The sequence below is a fragment of the Columba livia genome, chromosome 3 (assembly GCF_036013475.1).
Source record: "Columba livia isolate bColLiv1 breed racing homer chromosome 3, bColLiv1.pat.W.v2, whole genome shotgun sequence".
Taxonomy (NCBI): Eukaryota; Metazoa; Chordata; class Aves; order Columbiformes; family Columbidae; genus Columba; species Columba livia.
In genome coordinates, this window is record NC_088604.1 from 15748674 (window position 1) to 15769272 (window position 20599).

At 42.8% G+C, this 20599-nt stretch overlaps 2 protein-coding genes across 5 annotated transcripts in view; one reads left to right on the top strand and one right to left on the bottom strand.

Moving 5' to 3' along the window:
• ROCK2 (Rho associated coiled-coil containing protein kinase 2) overlaps window positions 1-2709 on the top strand; it is a 102735-nt gene extending 100026 nt beyond the window's left edge. For all 4 annotated transcript variants that reach the window (XM_065055907.1, XM_065055908.1, XM_065055909.1 and 1 more), the window contains one exon: window positions 603-2709. Coding sequence is in view for 2 of the 4 variants with exons in the window: in XM_065055908.1 (XP_064911980.1) it covers window positions 603-606 (4 nt within the window). In the remaining 2 variants the exon portion in view is untranslated. The remainder of the gene's footprint in view (window positions 1-602) is intronic.
• A 6533-nt stretch (window positions 2710-9242) lies between these two features.
• Window positions 9243-20274, bottom strand: SLC66A3 (solute carrier family 66 member 3). Its single transcript, XM_065055912.1, has 7 exons — window positions 19750-20274; window positions 17080-17162; window positions 16571-16640; window positions 15900-15957; window positions 14603-14723; window positions 13399-13440; window positions 9243-10965 (listed from the first exon to the last, which is right to left on the bottom strand). The coding sequence occupies exons 1-7, from the start codon at window positions 19890-19892 to the stop codon at window positions 10877-10879; spliced, it is 606 nt and encodes a 201-aa protein (XP_064911984.1). The 5' UTR covers window positions 19893-20274; the 3' UTR covers window positions 9243-10876.
• Between the last annotated feature and the right edge of the window lie 325 nt (window positions 20275-20599).

Below are 20599 nucleotides of genomic sequence, written 5' to 3' on the forward strand. Positions count from 1 at the left end.
CCTCATTTGTCCCATGGCTCGCATACCTATGCAGTGTGAACGTACTGGGAGCAGTCATAACTATTTTAGAGTTCTCCATGTTTAATCATTTCACATGTTGGTGCAATGTTATGTTTACACAGAAAAAAAAAAGAACAAAATGTTAAATTTTGAATAACTATTTCAAATAGTATGTAAGGCATGTCTCAGCCTTACAGAAGGGGTGATGACAGCAGCACCAGGGCTGTGTGCTCCGGTCACTGAGATACCAGCTCGTGGAGAATTTAACTGGCCGAGTGTTTACAGTAACAAGCATTACCTTACTTAAATATATTGCATCTTTATGTATTAAAGGCCTACAAGTTACTAATGTTTTAGAAGTGACTGTTACCTTGTGTGTATTGTACTTTACCCTCATATATTACAAGGGGGTTTAACTGATCTGGGATCATAATGCGTAAGGATGTACTATACTTAAGTAACGATGCTGTTGGATACGGAGGAGTGACGTTTCTCCCAAGTGTGCTGATGAGCCCAGCTTAAGTGAAGACTTTGAGGAAGTATATTTTTGTCAGATTTACATTTGTTGCATTTACTGACCAAACTTCCTGCTTCTTTTTCAGCTAACTGCTTTCCGTGAATGCAGACACAATTCAAGGTGATAATTTTCTTCCTGTTACAGCAAGACTGAAACATATCCCAAAATATATTAAAGATATCTATTTTCCTGAGAGATTGTGCTATATATATCAGAGGTTTACATTTTTGCTGCAATATAAATTACTAATCTCTGAGGGTTTTCCTGTACTCTCCTGAGTGACTGATCAAGTGAGGAATGGTTGGTAAATAGTAAAAGGATATGTTAGGTAACCTTTTGAAGTCTGTTACACAAAAGCTTTCTTGGCAAGACACATACACTACATTTCATAAAAGGATCGAGAGGAATGAATGTTAAAATGGAAGAAACTGACTTTTCAGCTTTCGTAAAGATGCCACCAGCATGTCTGCAAGAAGAACAGGAGGAAGATCCGCCACAGTGATATAGACTGCATCTGTAAGAAGTGACCATTATACTGTGTATATATATTGTACTGTAATACTGCAAGAGGGTTTTAAAAATCTTTCCACTTTATTTTTTTATGCTTATTAATCAGATACCGTTACTTATTGCAGTTGCAACTATGCACTTGTATAAAGCCATAATGTTGAAGTTTATATCATTCATGCGCGTCTATCAGAAGCTGCATGTCGGTGTTCAGCAGCCAGTATAGGTTTGAAGTATATACTAGTTCCAGCTCCGTCATCATGGGCAGTCCTGTTTTACCTGTCTAATTGCCTTAATTTAATTTTTTTTTCCAAGTTTTTTGCCCATTCTATTTAAGGAAAAAAGAAGGTTTACCAGCTCTTAGGATGCAATTTTGCTTTGTGGCAGAAAAAATAGTGCACTATTTTTACACCTAATAAGTATATCAACGTCAGCCTATTTTGAATGTATATCGACTGGTTTCAAGGGTGGAGAGGTGTTGGTTACGGAAACAATGTCTGTTACCACAGGAATTACCAGACCATTCGCTTGTACGTGTAACTGCTCATCCAGCCCTTTTTACAAACCTCAATATTAGTTATTGACTTATATTAACCCTCATTAAGTGCTATGAAACTTCATTTTGCCTTGTTTTTGCGTACTCTCCTTGATGTGTTTTTTACTTCTGAAGAAAAACAAAACTAATCTGTGACTATTTTTACATTTCACAACACAATCTCCAAGGACTGTCACAACCATTAAGAAACCTGAAACATACTGTAGATGTATTTTAAAATTTTAAATCTGGTTCTCTAGCACATAGCTGTAGGCATAGGTAAATATTTCAGTAGTGTGTTTGGAGAACTGATAGCTGGGAAGAAAGGGCCTCAGAGGCGCTTGATCTCACTTCTTTTTTTAAACTTGGAGTTGTACAAAAAATATAATTTATGTGGGCTCATTCATGATGTGTTCATAATTATCCCAGAAAATGCATGTTTTATACAACTACAGTATGCGATGTTAAACATATTGACAGTAAAAAATGTAGTCTCCTATTTGGTCTCTTTATATATATAAATATATATATATTTAAAATATATATATATATAAAAAATATTGTGTGGGAGTGCAGTAATTTAAAATATGATCTAACACTTCAATGAAGGAGGACATTTCACTTTAAAATTTTGTTTGTTTGTTTTTGTTTTTTAAAGAGTGTTGAAATGTTTGGAAGGATAGGACCATGATTTATTTAACACTATCATGAAAGGTGGACTTGGAAACACTGAAATACTGAAAATGAATAAATATATTTACATTTTGTAACTTCTGCTACAGTTGAGTTTAACAGAGCCGGAATGTATTCAGTCTTCTGTTTATCGCAAAGTAAAATGCTGTTGGTGAGTTCTTAAATTCAAAACAAAAACTCTCATATCATTTCTGTGAGGTGTTATAACCCAGCGCACAGCTACAGTGTTTCTTCCCTGCTTGTTTTGATTTAAAGTACGGTATATTTTTAGGTAATGCAGATGTGCATAGAGTACAACATTAAATATGTATACAGTAAAACTGTTTCCATTCACTGAATGCATAAATATTTTATATATATATAAAAAAATGTTACATTGTGGGAAGTTCTATCCTTTTCTGAATTGGAGAATATGATATATATATTTTTAAATAAACTATTTGAGTAAGGTAAAATAGTTCCTGAACTTGAGAAGCTGGTAATTAATTGAAATATTTAAATATATAGGCAAGCACTGGGGCAGCCAGGGGGTGCTCAGCAGGGAGCCAGGGCAGGACTGTGCGGGGAGCGCAGCTGGGGGGCTCTGGGCCAGGACACCACGTGCCGGGGCTGCCACACGTGCTCTCCTGGGCTTGTCCTCGGTTACTGTGGCTCCCTGGGGCCCTGTCAGTCTGACATCTTAGGAAATATACGTGTTACGGTATGTACTGGCCATGGTTTATACATTCTACGCTTGCACAAGCAGCTCTGAGCTGGCCACACAGCGGCTGCGTTGGGATGGGGTCGCAGGATGATTCGGGGTGACAGGGAGCACTGGAGGTCTCTGCTCTGACCTCTGCTGCCGAGCTGGGCCGCCTGCACACGGGCTCCTCAAGGCTTTGGAGTTCTCGGTGCCTCTGGGGATGGCCGGATCGCAGCGCTGCTCAGAGCTCCTTCGTGCAGTTCGGGCTGTAATGTGGAGATCACCTGCCCAATGGCTGATGGGCACGAATCTCATCTTGTACCTAGGACACAAAAGGCAAAGCTGCTCTCCTGTTCTTCTCTTTTGCTCGAGACAGAGCTTCCATCTGCTGATCTATGGAATGCAAAGAACTCTTAAACATTAGCTCCTGCAGATTGTGTTGTTTCCATATTGTCCAATGGTAACCTTTTAAAATTTTTGAGAGGAGTATATTCCTAAACTAAGGAATATTTGTGTTGAAGTCACTGACGTGTAAACACTGTCTTTCTGTAACAGCAAACAGCACATTTTTATGGCCTGGATGACTTTTATCTATAGAAATTTTCTCCTTGCAGGTCCTTTAGTTTCTCAACAGCAAACAAGTGGCATAGCCAAGCTGCTGGAAGAGCTGGGCTCAGACTTGGAGCCAGAAGCTCAAGACATTTGTAGGGAAGTTGCTCTTTGGTTCCCATCCAAGAGCTCACCAGCACAGAAGCTGGACAGGGAGACCCCGTTGGCGTTAGCATCAGGTGCCATGAAGACCTTTCTGGAAGGAGACTTCCACTTCTGTCCCAGCTGTGTGCTGCAGTTTCCTACTCCTGGTGATTCCTGCCAAAGCTCAACCCCTCACAGCGCTGCCAGCGACCCAGCACCAAGTCTGCACAGTGAAGGAAACGTTGTTTTGCTGCCTAGCAGAGCTGACGCTGGAACCAAACGTGACATGGACCGTGGCACCACGCAGGACTTGGGAAAGTGCAAGAGGCTCAAGTATTTTGGCAGTCAGTGACAGTGGCCAAATTTAAAATGTCACTGAAGTTTACTGCAACTGTCTGAAGCTTTTACTACCTCTGTTGAAGACACTGAACCTTCTATATTTTTGACAGGCATTCAGCAGCTCTGAAGCCACTAAGGCCAGGATGATAAGCTTTTTCTCTTTAGTTTCTCAGGCAGTGTCAGATGATCATTAGAAATTTGAGCATTTTTATTTATAGTCTTCAAAAGTATTAGTTTCCCATCTATCTTTGAGAGAGTCATCCTTGGAAGAGGATTTATAAATCTTGGTCTCAAGTGCCTTCACCCATCCTGTGCTTTTGAGGTCGCATTTGGGATGCTGTTGTGAAAAGGAGGAACTTGTGTGAGAACAAACATCTTACCTGGAAACTCCTACGAACCCTGACCACCCCGGTTCTGTTCCTAAGGCAGGAGAACGTAACAGTCCGTGGTACAGTTCAGGGGAGTGGAGTTCAGTCTCCTCCACATTCCTGGATAGTTTTCTTTGGCATTTATGTTAAAATAGTGGTTCATTTGGGTTTTTTTCAGTGGATTACAGTTGATACTCAGAATATTTTGTGGACTACCACATGGGCACATACTACACTTTACATAGAAAAATATTATTTGCCATTTTTAAGGTGGTCCTGTAAACCACTTAGGGGATTTTCGGTGTCCCATGGATCATGGGGTTTTCCCTGGTGCTTTGAAGTATCCCTCGTGAGAGTGGGAAGGATCTCTGTAAAAGATGCTGATGGAGCTGTTCTGAAACTAATTCATGTTTTATTTTGAAGTTGCCTATAAACTGGACAATGATGTACTCAGACATGCTCATCTGAGAAATAACACATGGCTACTGAGATGTCAGTGCCAGAAGAACACTGCATATAAACACATCAAATCTAGTTCTCCCCAGAAACAAATGGAAAAGCTCACCGCAAAACCATTGCTCCAAGAAGTGGGGACTCTTCATTTATTGGCACAGAGATACTAATTAGCAGGCCTTGTTATGAAGATGGGGTTTTGAATCTTTTCCCCTTTGTAGGCAGGAGGTGTTGTTTTACAAGGGTGAGAAAGTGAAGTTACTACTGATACTTGCTATTGCACATGTGCAGCTGGATTTGACCACGGCTGGTTTTGCTCCAGTAATCTCACAGGAGCTCCAGGATTAAAGTGATCTTTCAGAATGAAAGTTACAGTGAAAGGCAGCAGAGAAACAGAGTTATAAGTGTATGTAGTCCTGCATACCTTGAAGAAATCTGGAAAGACAGTATTCATGGTGAAAAGAAAGGGCAGACAGCGCAGGAATTGCATGTCCCTGCAGCCCTTTTAGGTGTCTTGGAGAAGCCATGTAGAAATGCTGTCACAGCCAAGGCCACTGCGTGTGATGCTTCAGTCATCTCGCTCCATTTTGAGGTCCAGGCCTTCAGCGTTTCTCTAGGGATGTGAGCCTACCTGTGTGGATAGTCACATATGATCATGTCCCAGGGTGCTTCTTAGCCCATCCAGTACTTCTTGTCATTTGTCAACACCCCCGCCAGCTCTCTGGGAGTTTTTTTGCCCAGGATGCTGTTGCAGCACTTGGGAAGCACGGCCACCCAGCAACACCTACATCGGCTTGTGGGATCACGGCTAATCCTCCTCTTTCCCTTTGGCTTGACAACTGCTCAGGCTTTAAGCACTAAATTGTCATGTTTGCAACGTACCTTGGCTATGTGCTGCTTTTTATTAATGAGTGAATTGGTGGAAACTTTGGAGGTATCTGAGATGTCTAATACCTTAAGTGTTTTAAGGCTGAAGGAGCCAGGAACCCCACTGTCTGAACCCTTTTTCACAGTCGCTGGCCCTAGCATTGTGTCTTATCTCAGCTGCGTTCCCTTTTACAAACAGGCTCCGGTAGCTGGTCCTGTGGCTTGGTGCGGGTCTGGTGGCAGCTTTGGGACTTCCATCTGCTTGCTGGATCCCGTGGCCTCACATGCCTGTGTCACCATCAACACTGAGAGAGGAAAATACCCTTGAGCTCAGAGGGACCACGAGGATGGTGCTGATGGTGCATTTCAGGGGAAATGATTTAAAATCTCTCACAATAAGTCACTGGCTTGGAAGTCGGGTCAGTGGGATCCGTATGGAGTCAGTTGCTCAAAGGTGACACAATTTCTTCACAGTAAGTGCGTAACTTAACAGATGCTTTACACAAACTGAATTTGTGCTTCATTAGAGTCCTGACCAGCTGAGGTACCTGGCACAGGGGACACTGAGGCACACAAAGTGTCTTCTTCCATTCATGCTTTTCGTGTAGCACGAGACAGGTCAGCGTCTCGGTCCTGCTGGCCAGAGCCTCCAAAAGCAGAAAGGGTATGTCCCAGGGCAGGCGTTTACACACGTGACTTGTAATTATAATAAGGCGGTAAGTAGAATTTATTTTCATCGTGGAGCCCTGTTACTATTCAATTTGAACCATAATCATAATTGGCTGACTTCTCCTGTCACTTTTTAGGCTGCTGCAGGTTCTGTCCTTTAAATTAGTTTCCAGGATCTTGACAGAACAAGATGTCTGCTCTCTTAAAGCTCCCTTCCTGTCAGCCAATAATGCCACATTACAGACACAAGTGTTTGTTTAGGCTACAGACGAGACCTTTACAATGAGCTGAAAAAACAAAGCAGGGCATGAACAAAATTATGACAAATATTTAAATTGTCCCTAAAGTATCAACAGTTAAATTTCATCAAGATTATCATGTCGCGTATCATGGACTCAACGATCCTGAGGGTCTGTTCCAACTAGAAAATATTCTATGCAAAAATACTTCTTATTTTGCCCTTGGTCCAAAGATCGGACTTTTTTCTAAGCCAGAGATGGTGCTCACCCCAAACCACTTCCAAGGTGGAAGGGAGTGGTTGGTATCTTTAACTTGGAGATGTCTCTGTCTTGGTCGGTGGGACTGCCAAGGTCTTGCAATCAGATCCAGCACGAGTGACAAGCTGGCAGGTTCTGGCAGCGATGTTTATTGTGGCCCACAGACACCTATTGGACAAGAAGATACATCATCTCTGAGAACTCCTAAGTGTCTTGGAGAACTCCAGCTCAAACCCAAGCAAATGAAATTCAGTACAAACCAAGAATTTAATAACATCCTCTTTTAAGGTTTGGGTTTTTTTGTTTTTCAGCTTCCTCACATTCCAGACTGGGGCATTCTTGGACTGTTATTAGTGATGAAAGCCACATTTTATGTTCTGCTTCCTACATAAATATGAATCTCAAGTATCAAAGAATCTGGAAGGGAGCAAGCCAGCCTGAAAAGAATTAACAGGGAGATAATTGTTATTGCTGGGAAACTATCTCACTTGAGTTGATCCCCACGTCTGTGCAGTCTTTCATTTATAATGGTTCTTCCTGTTGGCTCTGAGGTGTTATTTCTTTTTAATTTTTTTTCCCCATTACATACATCCTGAAATGGATAATGATGTTTGGTGCAGGAAGAGTACTCTTGCCTCATTTAACGGAGAGACTGAAGGCTTGTTTCAGGTCGTGAGCTGTTTTTGACTTTTTAACGGATTATGAATTACTTTCACCAAAGAGTCAAAGTGCTTTAAAATCCATCTGCTGGGTTCCAAGGGCTGAGGTGTGTGTCTGCTGCCGCACCCCACTCCTTCCTCTCCGTTTTTGATAGCTCAGCTGAGCAGAACCAGGTCAGGGAGCAGCCCCAGGCACAACGTGAGCCAGCGGATGTGGCTCCGGGGTCGGACAGGGCCAGGCAGTTCAGAGCAGTCCAGGCAATAACATTTGTTACTGGATTAGAGTGACACAAGAAACCCTCCACACCCGTGGAGCTCTGCTCTGTGCAAACTGCTCAGCGTCAGGAGGCCCCTAGAGCCGGGGGGATGATGGTTTTGCATTTGCGTACGGCGTTCCTGCTGGCTGAGGACAGCTCAGAAACAGGCTTTTGGGAAAAGTAAACTGTGCACATCTTCCTCTCCACATCCTCGCTTTCAGAGCTGCAAGCTGCTGTCTCTGCAGTCATGTCCTCATTATTGGGGGGAGATAGTGAATCTGATGACAGTTTTTTCTCCTTCATACTGTTAAACTGAGCTTTGTGGCGAAGCGCAGCTGGGTGCTTACCTGTTACCAAATGCACAGTTGTTGTTCATCATGTCCATAGCTGGATTGATTTGGAGTTACTCAGCGGGCTGTACTGCACAGGAAAGAGAACTCATCCTTTTTGGAAGCCCTGGCAGGACGCACACGTTATCAGCCGGGACAGAAAGGCTGTTTTACCCCGTGAGCTTGCTGTGAACAGTGCCATTAGACACCGAGCGTGTAATTCAGCACTTCAGAGGATCTGTGAGCAGAGCCGTGTTACTGCCAACCCGGTGGACAGAGGTTACTCACAGCTTACACGCGCTGCAGCCAGTCCCAGGTGCTTTCCCTGCCCATCTGTGGTCGCTGCTGCGTATTGCAGCAAACGCGCTTTGTGCCCGCCCTGGTGCTGTCGAACGACAAGTTTAACAAGATTCCTCCTCCCCGTGTATCTTGTCTAAAGTGATCACCTTTAATCCAGCTACTGAGAACGTTGTGGTTTACGTGCCAGGAAACCACGGGGTCTGTGCTTTCACGGGGCTTACCCAGGACGTGACCACACTTGTACCTGACAAAACTGAAATAAATTATTCTCTGGGGGAGGGGAAAGTGCACAAAACCATTTAACTCCTGCCTTCTGATTTGTTCCATATCCCATGCAGCTTGCATGAGAACTCAGGCTCCAGCTTTCCGAGACCACAAAAGAACTTTACGTTAAGCTTGTGAACTATCCAGCTTTGTTTTCCTCAGTCTCTCTTTTTTCCCACAAGTTTCTGATTTATTTTAAATATGTTAAGTAACCTGTAAAGAACTTTTCTTAAATGCATTTTCAGCATTTTATGACAAAAAAACCCCAACTTGAAGTGCTGATCCTCCAACCGAAAATGGAGCCTCTTCATTTTTCTACAGCATCACTCAGGAGTATGAAAGAGGTCAGTAATAGACAGGGCTTGGCCTCTATACAAAATCTTCCTCTATCAAGAAGAGGCTTTAATTAAAAAAATGAGATGAGAAGTGTGTTTTTTTTCATTTAAGATGCTGGAGCGCTTTAGCATTTTACAGCCTGATACTTCAAATATTAAGTGAAAGTGAAGGTTGCCCATGAATGACCTCTAATGAATATTTCATTTTCTCTCCATATGCGAAATGGAATAAAAAAATAAATGTAATGAAAGTTAACTGTAAGAATGACATTAGTCAGTTATGGAGAATAGCATTTATTATTATGACCTGCAAAATGTATCACCTGCCAGCATCTAGACTACTTCAGATATTTACACAGCTTTAGTAAAATCAGTGACAGGATGTTTACAGCTACTCTCTCAACCAACATAAAAACATTTATACATTTTATCGGAGCAGTAAAAAATCCTCATCTTTGAACTTGCTCTCAGTAATGGGGGAGATATGAAATTGTATGTCCATGGACATACCCCTTCCCACCCCTTCCAGCTCTAAAAGGGGAGTTTCCAGCGTAGCCGTGTTTGCTGGTGGGGAAGGTCTGGCTCCAGCTGCTGAGTGTCCATTGGTGGGAACAGCTGCTTTTGCAGACCCTGCTCTTCCATGAGAGCCCAATGATTTAGCGCGTTGCAAGGACAATCTGCCCTAGGGGTAGTCTATGCAGTTTTCAAGGGTGTCAGGAGCAAGGGTGCCTTGGCTTTAATGTGCCAATCAACAGTAATACTGTAAGAACTCTTGAAAGAGCCCATCTTTTCATTTTGGAGAACGAATGAGAAATTAAGGCAAGTTATGCGATCATTTCTGTAACTTCTGGTCAGAAAGGTGTTACTTCCAAAAGCAAAATCCCCCATCACTAGCTCTCAAGAATATCCTTTTCCCTTTTTTAAATATACCTACTACAAATGGATTAGAATCTCCAAAGTAAGAACTGAAGTCTTTAGATTCTTCAGCACAGACAGGCTAAAAACTAAGAAAGCTCAGAGCAGTGTCATCAACAGCTGAACCCCCTGGAGATGAGTGCTGTGGTGCACCAGGGTGCAGGTGCACGGCGTCACTGTCACATGCATTGTGTCTGGGGACTCGCTCAGGAACTCCTGCTGAACGTGGTTTTTAACTCTGTTGGCCAAAGTTTCATTGATTTCTATGGAGTTCGGTCTCTGCTGTTCTCAAACCAGCATGTTCAGTGACTGAGAGCTCCGGCTGAAAAAGCAGAATTCATGGCTGAGCTTTTGCTCTTGTCCTAATAAAAACTGGGTATATGGAAGAAAGTGACTGTGGGTATCCTGTATATAATAAATTGTATTATTTAAGTGTTGCATGTAAAGTGTCACAATCCCAATTGGATTTGTGACTTAGTAAAGCACGTTCAGAACCTTATTTTGGATTGGGCCTTGACTCAGATTTTCTTCATGATAAGGTACGGATAGTTAATGTCTAACTAATTGAGTTGCTTGCAAGAAGACAAACATCTCTTGTTTTACAAACTTGCAGCAGATGCAGAAAGATCATTTGATATATTGGTGCAAAACTGCTCTTGTATAATTGAAGAAAACTGCTTATATGTTACCAGAAAGTACTGAAGTGAGAATATGTAAACATCTAAGTACAAAATTCCTTGTTCATTTAGTAAAAAAATCCAGATAAAATGTGGTATCAGTAAAACTTGTCTTAACTGACCAATAAAAATATGCTGCTTAAATTAAGAATCTTATCAGAATTATTTCTAAGAGAAAATACGCATGACTATTAAGGATGTTTAGGGATAAATACTAGGCTTAAGAGAGCGAGCGCTTCCTTAACCTTTGCTCTGTTGTTTAAGCTTAATCGTGTCAGGGTTTTTTGATGGTAACTACGGCATTTGCTGATGAGTGTCTTTTAATCAGTCTTTTTAGTTTTCCTGTAGTTCAGGACTGTGGCGGTGACCCAAATATTGAGAATGAGCATCGTTATGAAACGGATGAGAACTGAAAGGGAAAACAAAATCTTGTAAGTGTAAATCCAAGAAAATCAACGGCTGACATTTTCAGAAGACACGTTGTTTTGTCACCCTTCACTGCCACACAAACAGGCTGGTTCCCACTCTGCAGCTCTTTTCAGCCAATTAGTTTAAATCACCATGTTCAGAAACCCAGTAATTCTCGAAGGAAGTAGAGCAGAGAAGAACGTTTAGCACTGGTGAGTGATATCTGAAAACAATACACTACAGTACCTCTAATTCCTTCCTGACAAAACCAGGAGAATAGCACAAGTTTGAGTAGGCTCATATAAATTTATATTTACAACTAAAGTTAAACTCGGAGTGGCAGCTCATGTGTCCTTTATATTTGAACATATTTATAATAAAGGGATTGTTCTCTACTGCCATCTGTGAAGTTTAGACTTCAGGAAGACAATAAATACTTCTGTCTGTCAGATGTTAATGAGAGGAAATTTGACAACTAAGAAAAAGGCAGTTTTTCGGTATCTTGATTAACTGTCAGGTTGTTTTGGTTTTTTTTTAAAACCAAAATAGGTGTAATATCCCTACCTGTGAAACCACAATTTGAAGCATAGGTGTATCTAGTATCTATTTGGTAAATTGAATATTCACAGGAAGGTACACAAAACTTTGTTTCAGAAATATGTGATAACTGACAATTCCACACGTGTATGAAACCAAGATGAACATGCCAAAGTGTTCAGTGTGAGTAGTTGACTGGAAACATTCTCCATTAGAGCAGCACAGCAGCAGTGTTTGCTGCCACCTCTTCCATGTTCCAGGTGTTCTGTGCTGGATTTTAAGAAGCAGCTGTGACTGGAGCCAGCTTCACTTTCAACAGCCAGCATTTTACTTTCATGGTGCCTTCCTTCCTCTCTCCCTCCCTCCCTTCCTTCTTTTCTCTCTCCCTCCCTTCCTTCCTCTCTCCCTTCCTCCCTTCCTTCCTCTCTCCCTTCCTTCCTTCCTTCCTCTCTCCCTCCCTTCCTTCCTTCCTCTCTCCCTTCCTTCCTCTCTCCCTTCCTTCCTTCCTTCCCTTCCTCCCTCTCTCTCTCCCTTCCTCCCTCCCTTCCTTCCTTCCTCCCTTCCTCTTCTCTCTCTCTCTCCTCCCTTCCTCTCTTTCCCTCCCTCCCTCTTTCCCTCCCTCAACAGACCCCTCTTGCTTCTCATCAGTGTAAGTGTGTAGCTGTGGGTGAACTGAACTCAGCATCTGATCCAGACTAAATTTTGGCATGTCTGTTATCAGGTGATCACCATGTTCCAGGATTTAAAAAGTAGCTACAAAGAAGATGGAGACTCCCTTTTGTACGAGGAATCCCATGGAACAGTCAAGGGGTAATGGGTACAAGTTACATGAGAACAGTCAGCCACTGGAACAATCTCCCCAGGGAAGTGGTGGATTCCCCAACACTAGACACCTTTAAGACTGGAGAGGGTGCTGGGCAATCTTGTCTAGACCATGCTTTCGCCAAGAAAGGTTGGACCCAATGGTCCTTGATGTCCCTTTTCACCTGGTACTCTGTGATTCTGCCAGGTTTTTGGTGATCCAGTTGCCTGCATGGCCCCAGAACTCTTACTCTGGCACAGAGAAAGCAGCAAGCACGAGGCAAAAAGGGGTAATTGAAAAGGAAATTTCCTTTTCCAGTGAAAGAGCCACTTGAACTGCTTGTACATATAGAGCCTGATTGTGCTGCAGAGGGCTGCTTACAAAACCAACAAACAATCATGTTTCTGATGACATACCAGTTTTGAACCAGAACAAGGATCTACCAAATTAAGTACAATGTGATTTTGTTACTGTTCTTACATCCACCAAGTCCTGATTTCAAACCATTTATTGAAAAATCTGCTGCACTCCTTAACTCCTTCAGTTTTGGCAGAATGGTAAGAAGCTGTTATATAAATGTACTTCATAAGGAAATCAGTTGCCACTATCTGAATGTGGTACCAAAACTATTCATATACTAAGCTGAGCTTTTAATAGCTTTATAGAACTGTTTAATGCACAAACCCCATAATAACTAAAGGAAATACTTATTATTTGAAAAGCTATCACTCAATGATTACAGATTTATTAAGTTGTATTTTACTAAATATGTGTATTTAAATATTAAATATTTTTAATATTTTTTCTGCTATTTACATAATTAATTTTGTAGTGGTTTTGCCTTTTGAAACAAATAATGGCTTTTGGGCCACATGTCACCATGTGACAAGCATAAGCAGGTTTCTTTTGTTTTCACCAGGTATTCGATTTGTAATCCTGTGCTACTTTTTTAGCAGTAACTCCTCCCTCACGCTGCTAAACCACCAGGTTCCTTCTTAGTTGGTCTGAGAAGTGCTAACGGCTTCTACAAAACAGCTAAAAAAGACCACAGCAGCTGTGATCTTGGAAAGGTGGGTGACTCTGTGTTTTACTCACCTGCGAGATCATTTGTAGTCATTACAGTTGTAAATATTCTTGCTGTAAATTGAATGAATTCTGATTAGTGGACCAGACACAACATGTTTATACCTTCAAAAATGATGAAATTCTATTTTTCAATGGGATAATCTTGCACGAAAATATACATTGCATAGACATTCCCACTTCTAGTGTAGTCTCTTCACTATTTTAGCTTCAGAGATCAAGCTTTCAAAGCTGAGTGACACTGTGTTAGGGGTCTTCTTAAATGTGAAAATCACTGATATAATTAGAATCTTTATATCTCTATCTCTCCATCTCACTAGATTGGATGTGGTCAGTGTTTACTGCTGCTCTGTCTGTTCAGCCCCCACCTTCAGTAGTTGATACTAATACACCCACAATCGAGTTGGCATGACTTAACCATTCTAAGTGTTCACATTCATGCTTTCAGGCTTCTGCAAACATGAGGAATTCAGCTTTCCTTCCCACCACTAATCTAAACATTCATTATTTCACATTTGCAGCAGCAAACTAAAACCATTTACAACGTTTATTGCCATATCATTCAGTGAACATACCACAATGTCTGATTATTGACTTAAAAGCATCTGTTTCATAGGGAAATAGATCCAGCATCACTGTTTTATAGTAAGAATATTTTAAACAAGTTTGAATATGACAATGGCACCTCTGAGAACTAGCTGTAGAAGAACTGTTGATGCAGACCACTAAGTAATTAACACAGGAGCTGCACAAATCACTGCTCTTGGTACATTCTCTGTTGAGAAATGTGTTTACATGTAGTTACAGAGTTAAAGGTATTTAGTATTAAGCATATATTTTATAGATGACTTCTCAGAATTAGCGTTGTCTGACTGGCTAACTACAAAATGTAGCACCTTTTCGTGCTGGATCACTAGTAATTGTAATAAATCCTACAACATTGAAATATTTTCTTCGTAAAGACACGTGGTTATTTCAACTGGATCGAGTTCCTTTGACCCTATTTGAAGGTTTTCTAAGTCTGGTTGTCAATGATAAAACTCGATTTCAAGAGACTGTGTGGTGTCTGAGTCTCAGTAGTCAGCATGAAGGGAAACTACATGAGGCAAGACTTTACCTATAGTCATTCAGTAAAGACCTAGTGAAAGAAGCATTAGGAGATATGGCTTTAAACAATGAAGACTCGGTGCTTCACACCAAGTTGCTCATGGCTTACTTGCGCAGGTATATGCAGACATACTCCAGGTCAGGGCGCTCACTTGTCCAGAATCTTTTGTCTGCCAGAGACACCGCAGCTGAGCCAGCTTACTGGCCGCACTGATCAGCGTGCAGGAATTCTGAAAAGCAGGTTAAAAGAGAGAAAGAACCTCTGTCTCCACTGCTGTATCATCTGAGTCTTTAGCTTATGGCTCTAGCACGTACCTTACTAAAAAACAAGACTTCACTTTTCCATTTAGAATATGAAAAAAAAGACTGTTTCAGTATTTTGCAAACCAAGCATTTCAGCTCTTTACTAATGAACCATTAAGCAAAAAATTAAAGTTGCCAGAAGCAAGGGACTGATTTCTGAGGTACTGCCTAGATAGAAGTTCAAAATATAGAAGAATCGCTATGCTTGATAGACTTTAATATAATAAAAGGCAAAGAAAATGCCTCTCAACCTGCTACATAAAACTGTTTATGAAAGTTAGCTAAAATGAGACTGATCTAGTCTAAACAGCAAGGTTGATCCAGACCATCTGTTACCATTATGTCTGGCAAACAAAACCATAAAAGAATGAGAAAACTGACAAGAATGTGTGGAAAATGAGTCCAATTGGCAGGAAAAAATAATGAAGGGAACAGACTATTCACCCTGTCACCCTTTGAAAGGGGATTTTGCAAAGACAGCAGGTAGAGGGGACCTTGATGCGAGGCTCTGGGGCACGCCCGGAATTCCCTTGCAAGTGAGGATCAGTGTTAGGCTTGGAAGCTTTTATCCCCATTTGTATCATCTTTTGCATTAGCAACAGCAGTTCATCTCAATTAAGTTTTAACTTTCTCTCTCCTGACATCTTTAACCTATGTAGCCCATTATCAGATAGTATTTTTCTTGGAAAACTCAAGGACTAAAGGGAAAAAAAAATCTTGCGAAATACTTAACATTCCCTATTTCAAATGCTGTGACTGATGCTCTACTCTGTTCCTCTCATGTTAAAGGTTTAATAATGAGGATTATGACATTAGGACTAAAAAGGCAATCTTTTTTAACAACTCAAGCCTTGGTAGTTTTAATTAAGGCACCACAATTAACAACTTTACTTCAGAATATACTTTTTTTTTTCCCATAGAGTATTGCCAGTGCTATATTTTCCAGCTACTCACAGACGTGAGAAAACTGGGATTGTTCTGAAATCTAACCCAAATGATTAATTCTTCCAAGGACAAATACAAGAGGAGATTTCACTGATCAAAATGTTCAGAGCAAAAAAATTATATGTGGACCAAATTTCAAACAATCATGCAGCGCTTACCATAGCCAGGTCTATTATCCACTTCCGCAGTGTTAGCATGTACCAGCCCCCCCCAAATCTTAATTATGTTAAGTTTCACAGCACTAAAAATTCCAGGATACTGCAGCTCTCAAAACTGTCTGGGGAACTGTATTTTTTAAAAAAACTAGAAATAATCATATTGAAACCTTATAACAGACTATACAATCTTGATAAAACATTATTAAACACTATATGAAACACTAAGTGCTCCTGTTTTTCACACTGTCTTTGGTTGAATAATGCCAGGATTTTATCAAGAGCTGCTCCAAAGCACAAGACTTGAGATTCATGTCTAAGTTGTTTGTGGTTTTTTTTTAAAGTTCATCATAGCAAGTACAATCTGCATGGGTAGGAATCAAAGAAAAAAGATGCACCATTTCCACCCTGCATCTCTAGCAAAGACGTAAATTAAGAATTGGTCTTGCTCATTATCAGTTGTGGGCCTTCTAAAGCATAGCTACATGAAAAGCTCACTTCTCATAGAGATTTTACTGTGATTCAAGAAATCAGCATGTGAATGTGGAATGAATGCTGAGGGGCAGCTGGAAATTATTTAAAATGGCAGCACAAAACAAGTGATGACACGACTGCTATGCAAAGAACTACCAAACAAGCTGCAAAACCCCAAATTCCCAGATTTCAAAGGATACGTGACTGCATAGAACAAAGCTCGTTTCATGTGTCCATTGAAACGCAGAATAAACAGAAGGAGAATGACATCTGAAACGAATAAAAGATGGCGCATCAGAGAAGGGTGACAAGGGGCCCAAATGCAATTCTAGACAGTTCCACTGGACACCATGTCTACGAGAACTGGTTTCTTACCAGTTCTGTCTCTCAGATTTGATTGATGTCTAAAACACTGCAAGTTCCACAATGATGCTTTTCTTAGTCTGGAGTGTTTACAAAGGATAAGCTTACACTGCAGCTCCACCACGTGTATATTATTAGACTTTTCTTCTCTACTTGACTACCTATTTTCATAAAATTTATATTATTTCAATTATATTTGAGATGTTCATTCCCTCTTTCCCCCAACTCCAGCTAGAACTGGTCGATGGCTTCACATCACTGCAGTGGAGCACTGTACTTACACGCAAAGCCTTGGAGCGCTGAATGAGCCCTGGTTTATTTCCAAAACATGGCTTAAAGAAATTACCTTGTGCAATGATGATGGGATATTCCAGGTATGTCGGCAGAGGGTACCCATAATAGATCTGGTACCTCAGAAACACAAGGAAGCTGAACAGAAAGACACAAAACAGCGTGACTGCATGAAGGGACATGACAGCTCCTTCACAACTTCTTTTTTGCTGTTTCAGTTGTGCCAAAGGTGTAGCCCCCGCTAACAACTGATAAAAAAATTATGAAGACAATGGGCAAGCCTGATGATTCTGTAGCCTATTTCTGTTATCCTCAAATAGAGTAAGATGTAGAGAGCTGCCCATGCTTCTTGGCAGGGTCTTTCTATCACAGTGTGTAAGGCATAATTTTATTAATTACAACTGATGAGAAAGAAAGAAAGGCTTTCAGACCTACAGGACACTTTCTCCTTACAAGTGTCTTGGCACGTCTGGGCTAACTCTGATTTCTTTATGTCACATCTGCAGTTAAATCTGTACATTAAGCAAGTTTTACCGGAGTAGAAAACATCTTCTAAGCTGCCTAGACTACACTGCTGTAAGATTTCCCAGAGTAGCTGTACTGGTCAGACTGAGAACCTGTTCTTAAGTGCACCAAAAAATGGCAATTCTCCTCCTTGCTACCCCACAACATAGTATCTATAAGGAATTGAACTTCCATCTTGTTTCTTTACTTTCTTCAGCTTGCACGCAAGTCCACAGGGTTAGACAGAAACCTCAAGGCTGCAGAGAAAACAGAAAGGACTCTTACGGCATAGTTTTCTGTAAGGACAATCGATGGTTTCCAGTGTAGAAAGATGGTATAAAGAACTGCCTGCCTTGTAAGAAACCGCCTTTTACAATATTCAGAATTTAAATATCTGAACTTCCTCGAAGTCTTATTTCTTGTAGTGGCGAATTATACTCCTTGCCATCAGCACCATCCTTCTGTCACTCCTCTGCCAGGTCACTGCATTCCAACTTGCAGAAACATCCCAGTTTATACCAGTAGCCCCAAAATTCTCTGCAACAGGACCAAGTTATTTAAAGGCTGCAGGATAAGTAGTCTACTAAGTAAACAACCACTCCCACTAAATATTTCAAAAAAAGCCTCATTGAAACTCTTCCAAAATAGTTTTGCCCAGAGCAGGTGCAGAACCTGCAGCAGTGTGGCTACTGTGGTTATCAGGCAGGTGCTGAGGAGAGATTTATGGCTTCTCTGTGCTCATCCGAAACTACTTATAAAGACTTCTTAATGCACACCAACACAGATGACTGATTTTAAAATGCTGCCCACAGGGCTGTGAGGTACGTTACCTCTGCTGGAACTCTAATTCCACTTGCTTACTCTGAGGGGTGTTAAGGGTGAACGGCGACAACAGGGGTTCAGTGCTGTGGAGAAACGTGGGCAGCGAACAGGCAGAGCGGGGACCCGGGGGATTCGGAACAGCTACACACAGAGGGGTGTCCCTGTGCCCAACCTCTGCAGCGCCAGGCCAGCGTCAACAGCTCTGCCCCCGGCTGAACACGAAGCACAGGTGCCTTCGGAAACAACATGCCATTTTTGTGAGGTGATTTTCATGAATAAAAAGCCCTTTTCCAGCTCTGTGTGGAGAGCTAGCAGCCGTCTGGCTGCACGTTCTGGCCATCTCCATCACCGGGTTCAACATGAGGCTCTTCCACCTATTTTCTCTCACACACTTGTACCCACATTTGCTTGTACATGCACGCAGTTTTATTTATTTTTCATTCCATACAATCCTCTTTAAGTAAGATTTAATAAGTCTAGCCCACGTAAGCTTATTACAGACTGACAAACCTTTGAAGTTTGGCATGGTTTGTAATTTTCTTAAAGAATGATTATGTTTCATTTATCGGCGTGAGAGAAGCCTGTCCAACTGGTTAAATTACCTGCACAATCGAGCACACAGACCATTTAAAAACCAAAATACATGGCTTAACCCAACATGAGGTGTTTCTTCTAGCTACATAGGTGGCCTGGGGTTGGTTTTGGGTGAGTTAAAAAAGCAGAGTTTCCCTTTACAGAATCACAGGATGGTTTGGGTTGGAGGGGACCTCTGGAGATCTAGTGCAACCCACCTGCTAAAGCAGGTTCACCAGAGCAGATTGCACAGGAACGTATCCAGGCAGGTTTGAACGTCTCCAGAGAAGGAGACTCCACAACCTCTCTGGGCAGCCTGTTCCAGTGCTCTGGCACCTCAAAGTAAAGAAGTTTCTCCTCATATTCAGATGGAACCTCCTGTGCTTCAGTCTGTGCCTGCTGCCCCTCATCCTGTCGTTCAGCACAAAACTATATATACCAACACCATGGAAACTCTTTAAAATAGGAAGTTTCTGCTCCCAACGGTTTGCATGCCCAGGGAGGGCCGGACGCAGCACCTGCTCTGACAGGCACACGAATAATCAGCCGGCTCGGCAGAGAGGGCCCATGTCATAAAAAGGAGCAGTCTTAAAACCGAAGAGCGCAAGGGCTGCCCGCCGCTCCCTTCAAACAGCCACTCGGCAGGTTCCCATGTGCGCCCTGAGCCGTGACGGGACGAATTCAACCACCCACAGCCTCCGCCAGGCTCCCCGCCGCCCCGCCGAGCCGAGGCGCTGCCGCCGCGCCCAACGGCCCCTCCCGCCGCGCGCCCGGCCGCTGCGCGCGCAGCCGCCATGTTGTCACCGTGCGTGTCCCCCCGCCTTACCCGGCCAGCTCCAGCAGCAGGCTGCCCACGCTGACCCCCCGCGCCGACCGCGCCGCCCGCACCGCCGCCAGCTGCGGCAGCTTCATCACCGCGCACACCGCCCAGGTGCTCCAGTGGGCCAGGTCCAGCAGCGCCGGCGCCATCCCGCTGAGCGTCCGCCGCAACCCGGAGTGGGAAACCCGTGGCGTGGCAGGGTGGGGCGGGGAGCCCGCCCGGGCCGGTCCGGCCCCGCTGGCGTGGGGGCAGCCGTCACAGAGCGCTCATGGCGCCCGCGCTGCCCGGGGCGCGGGGCGGGGAGGCCGCCCGGCCTGTGGGGAGAGGAAAGGAGAGAGGGAGAGGAGGACCGGGCCAGGCAGCGGCCTGCCCTGCTCCGCAGCAGGCTCGGCCCGGCGGCTGCAGAGTCACAGAATGTCAGGGATTGGAAGGGACCTCAAAAGATCATCTAGTCCCATCCGCCTGCCGGAGCAGGAACACCTAGGTGAGGTTACACAGGAAGGTGTAACCCCCCGCTGTGCTGTCACCCTCACTGAGAAGAAGTTTCTTCTCCTATTTAAGTGGAACCTCCTGTGTTCCTGTTTGTACCCATTGCCCAATCATTGGTTGTCACCGAGAAGAGCCTGGATCCATTCTCCTGACACTCACCCTTTATATATTTATAAACATTAATGAGGTCACTCCTCTGTCTCCTCAAAGCTAAAGAGACCCAGCTCCCTCAGCCTTTCCTCATAAGGGAGATGCTCCACTCCCTTCATCATCTTTGTTGCCCTACGCTGGACTCTCTCCAGCAGTTCCCTGTCCTTCCTGAACTGAGGGGCCCAGAACTGGACACAATATTCCAGATGTGGTCTCA